General features: G+C 40.0%; 1 protein-coding gene across 2 annotated transcripts in view; it reads left to right on the top strand.

Moving 5' to 3' along the window:
- The window catches only part of PCDH15 (protocadherin related 15), a 521,765-nt gene that overhangs the window by 324,863 nt on the left and 181,218 nt on the right, over positions 1 to 15,684 (top strand). For both annotated transcript variants that reach the window (XM_054983659.1, XM_054983658.1), the window contains one exon: positions 4,549 to 4,677. In XM_054983659.1, the coding sequence (XP_054839634.1) occupies positions 4,549 to 4,677 (129 nt within the window). The remainder of the gene's footprint in view (positions 1 to 4,548; positions 4,678 to 15,684) is intronic.

Genomic DNA, 15,684 nt, shown 5'->3' with positions numbered 1-15,684 from the left:
AGGAAACGTAAATTTTACTTTTTTACTTTACTTTAAAAGAAGGCGAAGAAGACTAGCTTAAGCAAAGCAGTCTTAAGAGTGTGAGCATTGTGATCTGCTTTGCAAGAAAGGGGTACAGACAGCCATATGAAGCAGCAGGTTAGAACTTTTCCCTGTTATAACAGACCAGGGTTGTGATTACACACTGATTACTCTGAAGCAGGACTTTTTTTGAGCCGGAACCCTGCAGAATGGCGTTTCGGCACCTCTTTAAAATACCCATGTGACTGGTGTCATGTGGGAATATTTAAAATGGCCTGTTTTGGCAATTTTGAGCCCAGATTGGGCCACTGCTGGGCAAGGGAGGGTTCCCCCATTTCAGGTCCAAAATGGCCAGGATTGGGCCCAAAACATCCAGGGATGAACACTCCCCTGCCTGGCAGTGGCCCAATCCTGGCCATTTTGGGCCCCTTTTGGTCATTTGGGGCCCAATTTGGCCCCCAAATGGCCAGGATCAGGCCTGAAGTGGCCAGGATCAGGCCTAAAATGGCCAGGATTGGGCCTCTGCTAGGCAGTGGAACACTCCCTTGCTTGGCAGCGGCCTGATCCTGGCCGTTTGGGGCTTCTTTTGGCCATTTGGGGCCTCTTTTGGCCATTTGGGGCCCAATTCCAGGCTGATCCGGGCCGTTTTAGTTTTAGTACTCTTAGGGCCAAGCTACAAGTGACGAATGACACAGATTGGACACTTGTCAGCTTCTCTCAAGTTTTGAAGGGAAATGTAGGCGTCCTGGTCTTGCAACTTGGCTCTCCGACTGCTGTCCAATGGACTTTTCAACTGTCACTTGTCCAACATTCCGCCAAGCTGCCTACATTTCCCATTGGTATCTCATTGGTAATGAGATCATTACCAAAAGTAACTGCCTCCAGGCATTCTATTCAGATTCTGCCATGGAGGGGAGGGGTCACACTCAGCCTAGATTGTACATTCCACCTCTTTCATGAACTTATTTACATTTACATGACCCTTACTCCTTGCACCGTCTTCTCCCTCCCCTCACCCCCTATATATCTCTGTCCAGTTTCTTCATACCCTCAGCACATCTGACAAAGAGAGCTGTGGCTCTTGAAAGCTTATGCTACAATAAAGTTGGTTAGTTTTAAAGGTGCTACTGGACTCTTTACTATTTTACTCCCCTCAAAGAAACAGGTTCATAGCTTGGGGTGCTGCTGGACCTTGGCCTCCTGTTAGATAAACAGATGGCACTGTTCACTCAGGACAGCTTTTAGCAATTTCAGCCATTCCTGGGCAGGAAAGGTCTTGCCACTGTGATGCGTGCCCTGGTAACTTTACTTAGATTAGTTTACTTCAGTGTGTTATACTTGGGGTTGCCCTTGAAAACTGTCCAGAAATTACTGTTGGTATAGATTGCTGTGTCCAGAACACTAACTGGAGGAGTTGTACAGACTGTATCATTCCATTCTTGTTCCATATACACTGGCTCCCAGTTGGCCTTTGGGTCCTGTTCAGGGTAATGGCATTGACCTTTAAAGCCCTATATGGCTTGGGGCCAGCATAGCTGAAGGATCACCTGCTACAAGATGTATCTACCCTACCACTATGGTCGTCTTCAGAGGCCCTGCTTCAGATGCCCCTGACGTGAGGTTGGATGGGTTGTATCCCAAGAAAGAGCCTCCTTGGTCATGGTACCAAAACCTGGGAATTCCCTCCCCCAGAAGATTCATCTGTCCCCTCTATCTTTGCCTTCTGCTAGCAGGTGAAGACTTTTTTGTTTGGTTTGGCATTGCCAACTCTTATTAGCTCTTCTCCCAGTTTGTTTGTGTTTGTGTTTATTTTTTGTGTTTGTGTTTTTATTATATATTTTATTTGTTTTAAATATTTTATGTATGTTTGTATTTAAAATGTTTTTTAATGTCTGAAATGTTTTAATGTTTGCTACCTTAGGGACCCTGAATTGGGTGGAAAGACAACATAGAAATGTTTTAAATAAAATAAATATAAAGTAAGCATTGTTTTTTCTTTGTTTTTTCCATTTTGCAATAGAAGATTACAGGATAGTGAGATTTTGTTATGGCAATAAACAAACAAATAAACAGGCCATAGTTTACATTAGCATCTTGAATAAAGATTAACAACAGAGATGACACTGAATTGGATTGGTGCTAGTTTACCCCAGGCTTTCCCAGAGATCTTTCTCTTTCATGTGGAGCTTGAAACTAGGGATGACTGCAAAACAATTGATTTGCCAGTGGTGTAGTGGTTAAGATCAAATGAGAGCTGGTGGTGTAGTAGTTAAGTTCACGGGACTCTAATCTGGAGAGCCGGGTTTGATTCCCCACTCCTCCACTTGAAGCCAGCTGGGTGACCTTGGGCTAGTCATGGCTCTCTGGCGCTCTCTCAGCCCCACCCACCTCACAGGGTGTTTTGTTGTGAGGATAATGATAACATACTTTGTAAACTGCTCTGAGTGGGCATAACGTTGTCCTGAAGGGCGGTATATAAATCAAATGTTGTTGTTGTTGTTGTTGTTGTTGTTGTTGTTATTATTTCACAATCAAATCAGGGTCTTTTGGAGTTGAATTCTGCTTTAAGGTCCTTCTGATTAGCAGTCTGGCCAGCCTTCACCCTGAGAGTAGATCCTGGCACTTACAGAAATCATCCTAGCTGGAGAAAAGAAAGTCAAGTAATAGACTAAAGACACAACTCACATCCCCTTCTACTCTTAAATAAAATTGGGCTTCCAACCTATGCTTTCTATGTGATCACTGCATTCCCACATTTAAATAGGACTGCATCTCAAAAGAACCAAAATGAATATTTTTGAACTCCGAGACTGGATTTAAATGATTCAATAAGTGACAGGCATACTTCTGAGAGCCCAGGGGGCTAACAAGCAATCCTGATGCTTACAGAATCACCTTTTGTGCTAGGTTCAGAATTTTGTGGCAGTGCCTTCAGACTCTGGAGAAAAATAGATTGAAAGTTAGAATGAGATAATCACTCCATCTCTGCTTCATTGAAGTTTGTGAACTTTAACAGATCTTTAGATCAGATCCTCAAGAGTGGGATTGAACCCTTAATGGGACAACTGATGGGAATCCTTCCCTTTCAGATTTTGAAATGCAGATTCCTAATTTACAGTTTAATTGATACAAGCATTTTAGACAGTTTCAAAAGTCATTTTTGCCAAGGAGATGTTTTTCAGTTGATGTTGATTAGGATTAATCAGTCCTAGTTGATTCATGCTAATGCTCTTTGGTGCACCTAAAGGACACTATAAGCTCTTTGATTAAGGGTTCTGGGCAGAGGATCATGTGGTTTGCTAAGCATGGTTACTTTGGATGTGGTAGAGAAGGGATATGTGTCAGGACCAGTTCTAAATTTTGGGAGACCCTGGGCAAAGAGTATCTGGAGCCGCTATTTGCTGATGACAAGCCCCCCTCATGACTCCCTTTTCACCCCCATCTGTGAGCCCCCCACCTGCCTGTGCTTCCTTCTCCTAGTCACAAGCCTTCCCTACATCTGTGCTCAGTTGTCTGTATCATATGCATACCCTTTCCCTGAAAGCAGTGGCTGATGCATGCAGTTGGCAGTGCTACTGCCGTGGTCACCAGAAGTGCTACCACTGTGTACCAGCCACGTGCCCTTCCTCAGTGACACTATGCAGTTGGGAGCACAGATGTCGGAGCACTTCAAGCAAACGGATGGGGAAGGACATGCAGACAGATGGTAAAAGAGGTGTATAGGTAGAAGTCAGTGGCCCTGGGTTCTGTCAGCTGCCCCACGTCAGGATATCAGCATACCATCTTTGTCATGTTGGTGAAATTATATGTGATCTCTGACAATTTAAGAAATAGCTCTCTTTCCTCTTTAATTTTTGTCTTATGTTAGCCTTCTTGAACTTGAAAAATGCAAGATAAGAGATTTATAATAAATACAAGCAGAAAGTGTCCTTTTCTTAAATGACCTTGATTCACATATTATTTGTTCTGTTATGGTTACTTAGAAAGGTCAGAGGTGGCATTTGTTTCATAAAACTACACTGTTATTATATTTGGTTTTTTTTAAAAAAACCTTCCCTACTGTTTAAAAAAAAATCAGGTTTTTCTGCAAACCTAGGACTTTCCTCAGGTTTGTAGAAAGATTTGTTCATGGCTCCATTCTTTGGATTTCAATATCCTCAGGTTTGGCCACAGTAAGAATAAGGTATGTCAATATTTCTCCAAATCATTCTTGCAACAGTAATGGAATTTGATATAAGAATCTTTTATTGCAAATGTACCATGATTATAACCAGATATAAAGTAACATTGTTTTAATTTTTGTAGTTATGCCACAGTGTCACAAGTTATGCATGTTGTTGATTTTTTTAAAATGATGGTTTTTTGGCAATCATAACAATAGTTTATAGCAACAGTATATCAGCAGTAGTATATGGGCTTTTTAAAAAGCAACTACTACAAAATAGCACTAATTTCAGTATGTAGTATAAAGCATTATACAAATGTATAGAAGACTCCTAGATCACAATTGTATCCTTTCCCTTACAGACATCAACGGCTACAGTGAATGTAGTTGTAACAGATGTAAATGACAATGGGCCAATCTTTGATCCTTTTCTTCCTAAGAACCTAACAGTACAAGAAGAGGAAGCCAATGCATTTGTTGGTCAAGTGAGGGTAAGTTTAGCATAATGACTTACAAGTTTGGTTAAACAGAATTCAAAACCATGGCTTAATTAAACTAATTGTTATTAGTGTGATTGTCAGAACACAGGACATTCCACGAAGTATAGTTAATTAGGGTACATTGAACTAGGACTTCAAACGATGGTCTGAAATTTATTTTATTGAGAAATTAGTCTTAATCGTGGTTTTGCACAATGCCCAATGATGTACAAATGCACAATGATGTACAAATGCAGACAACTTGGCTTGGTGTTTTGCCATCTTCTGGGCATGGAGTAAGGGTCACTGGGTGTGTGGGATGGGGCGGGGAGGTTTTGTGAATTTCGTGCATTGTACAGGGGGTTGGACTAGATAACTCCAGAGGTCCCTTCCAACCCTATGATTCTATGATTCAACGCAAAATTTCAGCTGATTGAAGGATTTCCATTAGTGGAGAATAACAACTGCCGATACATAGGGATCCTGTATATATAAAGTTGTTAGCAGTAGCTCTGAGACATCAATATCTGATTTTAAAAGCTATGTTATTTCTAGAAAATTTAATTCCATGCACATCCTTTGCAAATTATCCATCACAACTTAGCCACGAAAAAAAATTCATTCTATAAGCTATTCAGGGTATAAAAAGCACTTTGATAAAAATGCTGAATCAGTAAAACAATGACAATCATATGCTTCTTAGCCTTTGGATGTAATCTAGGGAAACTTGGTTTATGAGTTTTTGACCAGGGTGCCTCTTAACACGTTAACACAGAATCAGGTCTGCCCTATATAAATGGAGTTTGTAGAGTACACGTGGGGGATTGCTGAACCTTCCATTTGCCTGTGACTCAGTTACTTACAGGCCCTTTCCCAATGTCTTTTCTCCCTCCCGGCTAGTCTTCGATATAAGAACCGAGTCCAGATGTAGTTTTTCCGGTAGGGTTGCTGTGCCTCTCAGTTGTCTGGATTTTACCCAGAATCTAAGCATGTCTCCTAGTACCCATGTGGTTGTTAAGATGGCCCATATTCCCAGTTTTCATTTCAAAACAAAGCAAAGCTGTAGGCATTCTAGATTGGGGGATAGAAGCCAAAATATATAGTCAGTTGTCTACCTAAGGGGTTGGGTCCAGACTAAATTATCCACAAACAGAAGAGAATGTATCATTTCTGCCAATTCCTCCTTTTTGCTGCAGACTCCCATTTTGCCGCTAATGCCATTTCCACTGTCCCCCTGGAGCAGCATTTGGGGGAGATCAATTGGTTGCAGATGCAGACACAGTAGGGAGGCAGTTCTGTTCCATGAATGGAAGTGCCTTCTATTAGCAGAGAAGTTAATCTGAATCCAACCTAATTTATATAGTGGTAACAGGCCTGTTTTGCTTGACCTTTGTTCTAGCCAATAAAAGAAATCTCAGCAATGATTGGGAAGGCCAAGGGAATATTTGCTTCCAAATTACCAGGAGGGCACAGAGCATCAATTGGTAGCTCTGCCTGTTTTTTGTTTGTTTGTATTTGTATTTGTTTTGTTTTTTAGTTTTTTTAGGTTTCAAAATGTCAAGGAAGTCTAAGGAAAAGTATCTCATGTCCTCTTCCAAAATTACAAATTATTCCCAAAAAACCCACCAATGTAATAACAATAGACTTTCTCTTTTTAAAAATATACATTCCATTGATCAGTTTCTTCCCTATCTATCTGTAAGGCTGAGAACAGCACAGAAAAAAATGAGCTTTATTTTTTCAAAATTGTAAAAAAAAGAAAAAGTGTATTAGAAGCCAAAAAGAGCTATACTGAGCTCCTAGTAGATTGAGGATGTGTAACTGGTCCAGGCTTTTGAGTGCTTTAGAATCTGTGAAGAATGGAAATAATTTTGTTTATCTAAAAATATAAATGAAAGCGGCTAGTTTATAATTGATTTATTTTTACAGTTTTAGACTTGAGGGGGGAGGATTAAGTAATACTCTGAACTTTGTCTGAAGAAGGAAGCTCTGACTCTCAAAAGCTTACACTTTAAAAATCTTGTTGGTCTCTAAGGTGCCACTAGATAAAAATCCTGCTACTCTGAACTTGAGGTCCAGAACACTGCACTGTAGGACTCTCTCCCTTTTAGATCCAGAGGAGTTAGCCATGTTAGTCTGTAGTAGCAAAGTAGTAAAGAGTCTAGTATAAATGAAAGCGGCTAGTTTATAATTGATTTATTTTTACAGTTTTAGACTGTCAGGCCTATGACCATTTTTAATAAAATTACTGGGGGACTGGCAACCCTGCTGTGCAGCATTGGGAGATATTTGGGATGTTTAAGACAATGCACTTGTCTGAGTGTTAGTCCCATTTAAATGGATAGGATTTATCTGTGAATAATAGGGAATTAGACATTAAGCTTTTGGTCCTATTCACACATCATTGACTATATGTTTTAGGGAAAGCAGTGAAACTTTCCTGAAATAAAAAGGAAGCCTGCACAGAACAGCATGCTAACCAAATCGTACTTCAGCTGACTATGAGAACTTTCTACTTTTTCTACTCACCACGATTAATTGCTACAAGATAAAGGGTGTATGTGTGAAAACTATAAAGAGACTTGGGATAGAAACAAATCAGTATCTCCTACCTAGAAACTTCTATTTGTACATTAACTGAACAAAAGCAAGAGCTTCAAGAGCAACAAAACCCGAGAACATATGGTGCAATGCCTTGCTCTATTTTTGTGTTTCCTAGGCAAGCTTTGGTGTTATCTTCAAAGAGAACTTGAGCAAATCTTGGCATGATCAAAGGGGTCAGTGAAAGAGCTGTTTTCTATGATCTTTCCCCAATTTTTTTTGGTCATAGTTAACAGGAGGAGGAGATGCAAAGCAAAGGAGATAGGAGAACAATTAATGTGCTTGATTTTCATAATTAGCTAAGGTTTTGCTTGATGTGTAAAACAGGCTTTCCAGATTTGGGGAATACATATATGGCAAATCTAACCTTGGGGCTACAGGGAAATAAGAAGTAGTTCCCCTTCTTTGTATGGAACTTTTGCTCTACAAATTGGAAAAAACCCAACTTTATATATGTGGGGACAGCCTTTGTGTTTAAACTAATGAGCCTTCCATTGTCATGTGTGGTTGGGGACCTGGCATTAATGGAAATAAAGTTCCCACTCAAACATTATGGGATCATTATAAGACCCACTTCCTTTTGCCACATTCCCACACAGCCCTGGCAACATTTAGATTAAGGAACAATGTAGATGGGATGATTGAAGGGTTTATTTCATGCCCGCACCAGCTTTTCTGGAAGCTGATGTGTATATAGGAAGTTGCTACAATATTCACACCATCAAAAGGGTTATTGCATCTGGACAACACCAGAAGAACAAGGGCCCAAACTGCAGAAAGCAGTTCATATGTTGCTGCAGCCATATGTGAATTGTTCATGATGACAAACATTTGTTGGATTATACCTACAGTACCAATAATTTATCAGTGTATTAATTCAATTTGATATATTTAAAGATTAATCATTTTAAAAGTCCTTCTGTTCCACCCTCCCAACTCTTTTCATCACATTTGCAGTGGGGCTCTTGTGTCTGCTCTGTAGAAAATGCATAAATCATAGAATCATAGGGTTGGAAAGTACTTCTAGGGTTATCTAGTCCAACCCCCTACACAAAGCAGGAAATTCACATCCCCTCCCCACACACCCAGTGACCCATGCTCCATGCCCAGAAGATGACAAAACACCATCAGGATCCCTAGCCAAACTGGCCTGGGGAAAATTGCTACCTGACCCCGTGGCAATTGGCCTTTCCCTGGGCATGTAAGAAGGGGCCACAAGAACTAAGCACTGATGTAACCCTTCCTGCCCTCCCTCTCATGATCTGCCTGAAGTATCTCCATGTGTACAATATGCATCTTTCTACAGCAGAGATATACAGATATCCCATTTTTGTACATTGCCAATGAAGTATGGATGGATTGTGTGAAACACATCAGAAGAATGAGGACCAGAATTCTCCAGGAGAGTAAGAATCTAAAATTAAACAATATTGCCTCATCTGAGTATGAAATCATATGGTGGTTGATGCTTTTCTGATACTCTGTATGACAGAAACATATAATTTTAGAGTAGCCGTAAGCATTTTTAAATCAGTTCTTGCTATGTCATGATGCTATCACCAGCTAATAATCTTCTCAATAAAATGCAACTTGGTCTTTAGATAATAGAACTGTCACTGCTCCAATATCTTTCTGACCTGTGCATCAGTGCAATTTGTATATCATGTAAAGTATTGTCTTCACTAAAGTCGGAGTTGCCACTCAATAGTGAATTCTGAAATAGGTTGTTTGCAAAACTTTTCCTTCTTTGAAAGAAAAAACGGTTCTAGAAAATTTCTTTTCCTGCCGGTTAAGTCACATGTACACAGAGTTCCATACAAAGAAAAAAATGTCCCTGATGCACAGGAAAATGTCCATAATTCTTACACCCTTTTAAGCCCTTGGTTAGTTCACCAGCTGTACTCTTTCCTGGAGAAGAATGACCTATCCTGTAGTATATCACACTTTTGTTATATTCAGATTGTAATATTGTAAGTGCTATAGATGGGACTAGCCTTAAAGGGTGCTCAGAAATTAAAAATTGATCATTACTTCCTGTGTGCCAAGACTCCTCCATAACTGGACAGTGAAACAGACTCCTCATCTGAGAAAGAGCAAGAGTATCAGGGGACCACTTCTGATACAAAACTACTGGTGGGGAAAAGATTTGACCCAGGAATTGCAACATTTCCTGTTCTGGATGCACTCCCCTAAAGGAGTTCTTAGTTTGGGGATGGTGCTAGACCCAGATCTCCTTTTGGATAAACAGGTGGCAGTGGTGGCCCAGGTCACCTTTCTCCAGCTTTGGTCATTCTTGGGCAGGAAAGATCTTGCTACTGTGTTGCATGCACTAGTGACATCTAGATTAGATTACTACAGTATTCTCTGCATAGGGCTGGTATTGACGTTTACAGTTCTATATGGCTTGGGGCTAGCACACCTGAAAGGCTGCCTTCTCCCTTATGAACCTACCCATACACTCTGTCCATGTTCAGATGCCCTCCTTTTGTGTGTCTCCATTGACTGAGGCTAGATGGATGACAACATGGGTGGTAAACAAGAAGTCAGCCCTGCAAGGTAGAATACTTGCAGATTGAGTTTCACAAAAGCACTTATTTGGAAGCTGAGGCCAAATAGGCCAAGTTACTGGATTCAGATTGAAGCCCCCAAACCCAATAACACCATCGAAAATATAATTAATACATTTTATTAAGAATTGTGCAAAAGATTAAATATATAGAAATTGTGCAATACAGGAAAGAAAACGGAGAAATCTAAGCAACTAAAACTGAAGATACTAGCTTTTGCTGCCTAACAATTGAGATGTTATTTTGTCAGATCAAACCACAAAGTCCAAGCAGAACTCCAGGACTCCAGTCCTCCAACTGTAGGTCCAAGGTGGCCAAGAACCAAACAAATGCCAGCTCAAGTGCAAGATGGCTAAAGACAGGGCCAAGAGCAAAGAACTAATTGAAGATCCTGTTTTTATGCCATGTCATCTGCAACATGGCCTGACTCTGTAGGTTCAATCAGAGTGTTGTTAAGACATGTAACCATATCTGTCTGCAGCTGAGACATATTCGCAATCAGAACTGGCCCTCAGCAGTGTTCTAAGCACTTATAAGATGGAATGCAGGGGATGAAACTCCCTCTTCTGACCTTGGCCTCGATGGTCTGTGACCTTAATGATCTCATCTGCACCTGAGTTCTATGTATACCACCTCCAAGCTTATCTCTCAGGAACAGCTAGCTCTGAGTTTCAGTAAATTTCCAGAGATTTCTTAAGTGTCCTGACTTGGCCAAAAGCCTGAACCAAAGTTCTATAAGCCAAGAAAGGGGCTTAGAAAGGGTCAGTTTCTTGACACCCACTGTAATGTCCTCCTTCAGCTGTGGGTTCCTAGGTTAGAGTACTCACTCAGGCACCCGTTCTCAGGTCCATTCTGCAGACAAGCTGGCTCAAAACCACAGCAGTTTATTTGCAAGGAGACAATTCCAACTAACAACTTTAGCTAACATACAAACTGGAAACTGAAACCAGAGCTCTATCCAATAGGAGCAGGGATGCCAGTCCCCTACCGGGGTTAGGGGATCCCCTGCTCTCACCCTTCACCCCCTGTTCCCACCTACCTAGCCAGTGGGGGGAACACACCTCTCAGAACATGCCGATGGGCAGCATGACACACTCCCATGCACCTCATTGTTCCAATTTGGGCTGAATTTAGCCCAAATTGGGCCTGATTCAAGCCGATTTGGCCTAAATTGGGCTGCTGCGGGGCACGGGAGTACTCGTATTCTCTGCAGTGGCCAAATCAGGCCTGAATCTGGCAGCTGCATAGCATAGGAGCAGCCCGTGATCTGCTCAATGATGTCACTTCCCAGAAGTGACATCATCACACAAGCCAGGAGTGCATTTGTGCTGTGCATGTGTGCAAAAGTGAAAAGTAAAAGTTAGGAGCTGGGTCCCACATCTCCCACCAGGGGGCTAGAGGGACTTTGCAACCCTAAATAGGAGCCAAACTAAATCACACCAATATCAGGGGAGAGGCAGACTGTTCCATTACATATATACATATATACAATAAATATGCCACACACATGATTTTATGAGGGCTAACCAGCTTGATTACAAGGCGGCTGCCTTGGGTGAACACTGGGAGGAGGGAGTTAGACACGGAAGAGTGATTGCAAAGAAAACTCTCCCAGCAGAGGGCTGGAAAGCAATAAATCTTTGAAAACACAAACAGTAAAAGCGAAGCTTTTCACCACTTTGATGAGAGTTTGGACACAACATCTATAAGTAACTTTGAAATGGCTTTCCCAGAAGAAATATTTTCCAACTTGCAAGAAATTGCTAAATTGATGACTGAATTACTAACTAAAGCAGATGAGATATTTGGAGTGGAAGTGGATAAAAACACTATAAAAGATAATAATGCAGAAGAAATTTCTTAAGGGACGGACCTAGCTGAAAAAAAATTAGCACAGAATGAAGAAAAGCCCAGTCTACAAAATGGAGGAATATACCAGTACATCTCTGTGAAGATACAAGGCACAAGCAAGAGAGGGGAGGGGCAATGAAACAGACCTATGAAGAAGAAACCAAGCGTACCGTTTCTGAATGAGGAAAAAAGTATGCAACGTATCTTAAAGAAGAAAAATAAGCAGAGAAATAGCAGCATTTTTATTGACCCCCTCCAGAATTGGTTAGAAGACAAGAAAAGCCACCTTTGGGGATGCAGATGGGGAAAGGACTTGATGTATCATTTTACAGGAAGAAAGAAGAAAAAATGAGAATGAAATCCAGATTATGATTCAATAGTATAGGTTTAACCTCTTCGTCTATCTGTTCTCTCTAACCTGTTATACTGTTTATGTGCTCTGAAGGGATAGGAGAGAGGGGGGATTGATGGAGCTGTAGAGCCTTCTGGTTTCACTATTGTTATTATGAAAGAAAGAAGGAGAAACATAGATTATGATTTAGGTTACCTCTCTATGTTTAATGATATGTGACACAGACTTACTGAAAGCTTAGATGTTCTATAACATGTTAGATATTGTATATTCATTGTTAAAGGACTAGTGATAATGTGACAATTGGGTCTTTGGCGTTCTTCAATTACTCCTAGACCTTAAATATTCTCTCTAGAATATAAATTAGTGTTTAAGCTAAATATTTATCTGTTCTTCCCAGCCTCACTATTATGAAAATCCAAATATATAAGCTTGGATAAAACAGATGAAAGAGCCACTCTTTCTAGAATATAATTTAGTGTTTAAGCCAAATACCTATTTGGTGTTCTCAGCCTCACTATTATGAAAATTTAAATATACAAGTTTTGACGGCTTGGATAAAATAGATGAAAGAATGAGGGAAAACTGGTATAAAAATGTTTCTTTTTTATATTGATATATAATAAGGATATCTTACTGCTCATATCATCTACCTTTCTATTTCTATCTTCTACTCCTGGAATGATTAATGGATTAACAATTTTGGCTGAAATGCAGGGGATTGGAAATGGGACTTATGCATAATATATACAAAAGAAAGAATGATTAGAAATGAAATAAGAAATAGAGTAAGTGGATAAAAAGCATAGAAATTAAATAATGATTGGAGAGATTAAAAGGGAAGCTTGAAGGTATAAGGGGCCTTGTGCACGAATCTGCTATTGAAATCTTTGCTCTTGTTTGTTGTAATCCCTTTCCCTATTATAAAAATCTAATTAAAATAAAAAAATAAAATATGCCACACACACAACTATTATGGCACCTTAAAAGGCACAAAGGGAAACAAGATTGCATAATACCACAACACCGCAGGCCTGTGTCCTTGCAGCAATTTTTAAACAGCTAGAGTTATTGCAGCCTCACTTTTAGCTGAACACTTTGCTAGATTAACTGCTTCACATTGACCATCTTGTTACTACCTAGTGCTTGCCATTTTGTTGAGTTAGCAAACATGAGCCAGACCCAAATGGTGCTCTAAGAGGGCATTCCTGTTGCTAAACATCAGTTATCAAGTTGCCTGACTTCCTACTGCTTGTTCCTGAGGAGTCTTTCTCCAGCATCCGTTCTGACAGAACACTGCGGGCTGTTCAGCTTTTTAAATATGGCTAGTGGGTGGGGATTGGGTTGGATTTTAACTAGTATTTACTTTTAACTATTTTAACTGCTTTGAGGATTTCATTTAATTGAAGGGCAGCAAAAATATTTTAATAAATAATGAGGGAAGTTAAATGCTCACAGATCCGACTTTGAGAGAGATCTGTGTGCCACATTCAACTTGGAGGAGAAAGTGGTATAACTTAGTCTTGGAGCTGTTTTTCCCACTTCACAGAGATATTGGCTGTACGGATGCAACATAAATCAAAGTGAAGCTTTCAGCCAATCCCTAGTACAGCAACCAGTCATGATCTCCTAGAACATTTTCTAGTATTCTGGAGTTACAATAGTTCTTGTTCTGAAAAAGTAAGTAGTGATACAAACTTCATAGAACAAGAAAAGATTGTTACTGCTTTGTAGTACAGTGAAAATGTCAACTAAACTAAAAGTCACTGCGGGGTGAATGTGTATGATTAATGTATGTATTAATTTAGAAAATACATAGGCTGCCTCTTCAGATACTTGATCAAGACCACTAACAAAATTAAAACAAACAATAAATACATGAAACATAAAATCAAAAAACCCTCAGTAAATGCCAGCAATAAAATTGTTGATCAACTTCCATTATGAGGCATAGAACAAGAAGTTATTCCAGCGGTTAACTTGCCCAAATTTATTTTCTGCCATTGAGCTGCTAGTGCTTGCTCTCTGATAGGATTCAAATGTGAAGTACAAACATTGTATATCTTCAGAAGTGGAAAAAAGGAAGAGAGGGGGAAGCAAATGTAACTTGGCTTTCTTTGGTCCTACAACCCAGAAAGATGAAAGATTGTTAGGGAATCTGATATATTCCTGTGCACAACCTTCCTTGTTAGAGTGCAATCTGAATATTATGTTTCACTTGGTATGATTAAGCTTATTTAGTTAGTACAGCTCAAACATACACTTGAATTGGAAAGGAAAGAAGTTCAAATACAGTGTTCTCCTTCCAGGATATTGTATTGAAATATATTCTTTCTTTCTCGTCACCAATGAAAAATAAAAGAATTATTGAAAAAATATTAAACAAATCTCTTGCAAGTGAATGCACTTGAATATGCTTTTGAACAGCAATGCTGGAAGCAAAGCAAACATTTTTCATAGGGACATGGGTTCAGCCTAACTACTTAATTCCTAACAAGTACTAGGCTGCAGCAATTGAGCTCTTTGCATTAAGAAGTAGTAGCAAGTGATAAAATCCTATGAAGCAAAAGAGCTCTCAGCTGGTGTCCATGTAGGCAGTGCCGTTGGAAAGCCACCTGCTGGGCATGGGAGAATACAAAGAAGATTAAAAGATCCAAAACTAAAAATGGTTTCAAAGTGTTGTGGATGCATTTCAGATCTTTTTAACTCCACACACTGTGGTACTTGGAGTTGTACCAGATTTCCTACTATTCTTTAATTTTATTTCTGGGAGTACAGTTTCTTTCTTTTTAAAAAAGAGAACCACTGTGAAACAGAAGGATTCAGGAGTTCAAATACATCCTTCAGTGAAGTTCACCACTTCAAACTCTTTTTCTTTCAGCTATTTTCTTATGTAGAACATTCAGCTATTTGATCAGAAAATTGTATCTGAAATGCCTTGCAACATTAGGTATAATATTACAACTAGTACATTTCTGGGAGATGTGTGAAGTAGGGGTGTGCAAGAAAAAAATATTCAGTTTCCATACTTCAGAATTTCCGAAGTGGGAAAAAAGTCAGAAATTGCTTATTGACCAGCTTCAGATTCCCCCCCACCCATACAGTCCATCTGCAGTGCCGAAAGGGCTCTTTTCCTGCCGTGCAAACGGCATGGAAAGGGCCCTTTAAATGCCAGCTGGCCTGTGGCAATCCTCAGGTCAGCTGGAGCCCGCTGGAGTTTGAAAGCCCCGAAGCTTCCTGAAGCTACCTGAATTGCTTCAGGAAGCTTTGATTCAGCATTTCTGAATTGGGCCAGCATGCTGAGCCAGATTCAGAAATCCCAAATCTTTAAAAATCGAGTCTGATTCGGGTATATATCCTGAATCGGAAACCCGAATCACATGCTCCTAGTTTGAAGTACTCAGTACGTAAGTTGTATCAGCCCTTTGTATTGCTGGGAGAAAAGGCCTGGGGGAAGGCATGTTCAGTACTCTGTTACCAGAACTGCTATTTTAATGGGGGAATTAGCTTGCAGTCTGGATTTGAATTAGTGCAGATCTTAACCAGCTATACCAGAGTCCTTCTTTCAGATTACTCGTGCAATAAACAGGCGAGACTAATAAAGATAAAATGTGTTTTACTAATAATGTTGTGTATGCCTAAAATAAC

Source organism: Eublepharis macularius, chromosome 6 (genome assembly GCF_028583425.1).
Source record: "Eublepharis macularius isolate TG4126 chromosome 6, MPM_Emac_v1.0, whole genome shotgun sequence".
Lineage (NCBI taxonomy): Eukaryota > Metazoa > Chordata > Lepidosauria > Squamata > Eublepharidae > Eublepharis > Eublepharis macularius.
This window is presented reverse-complemented; position numbering and strand designations above follow the sequence as displayed.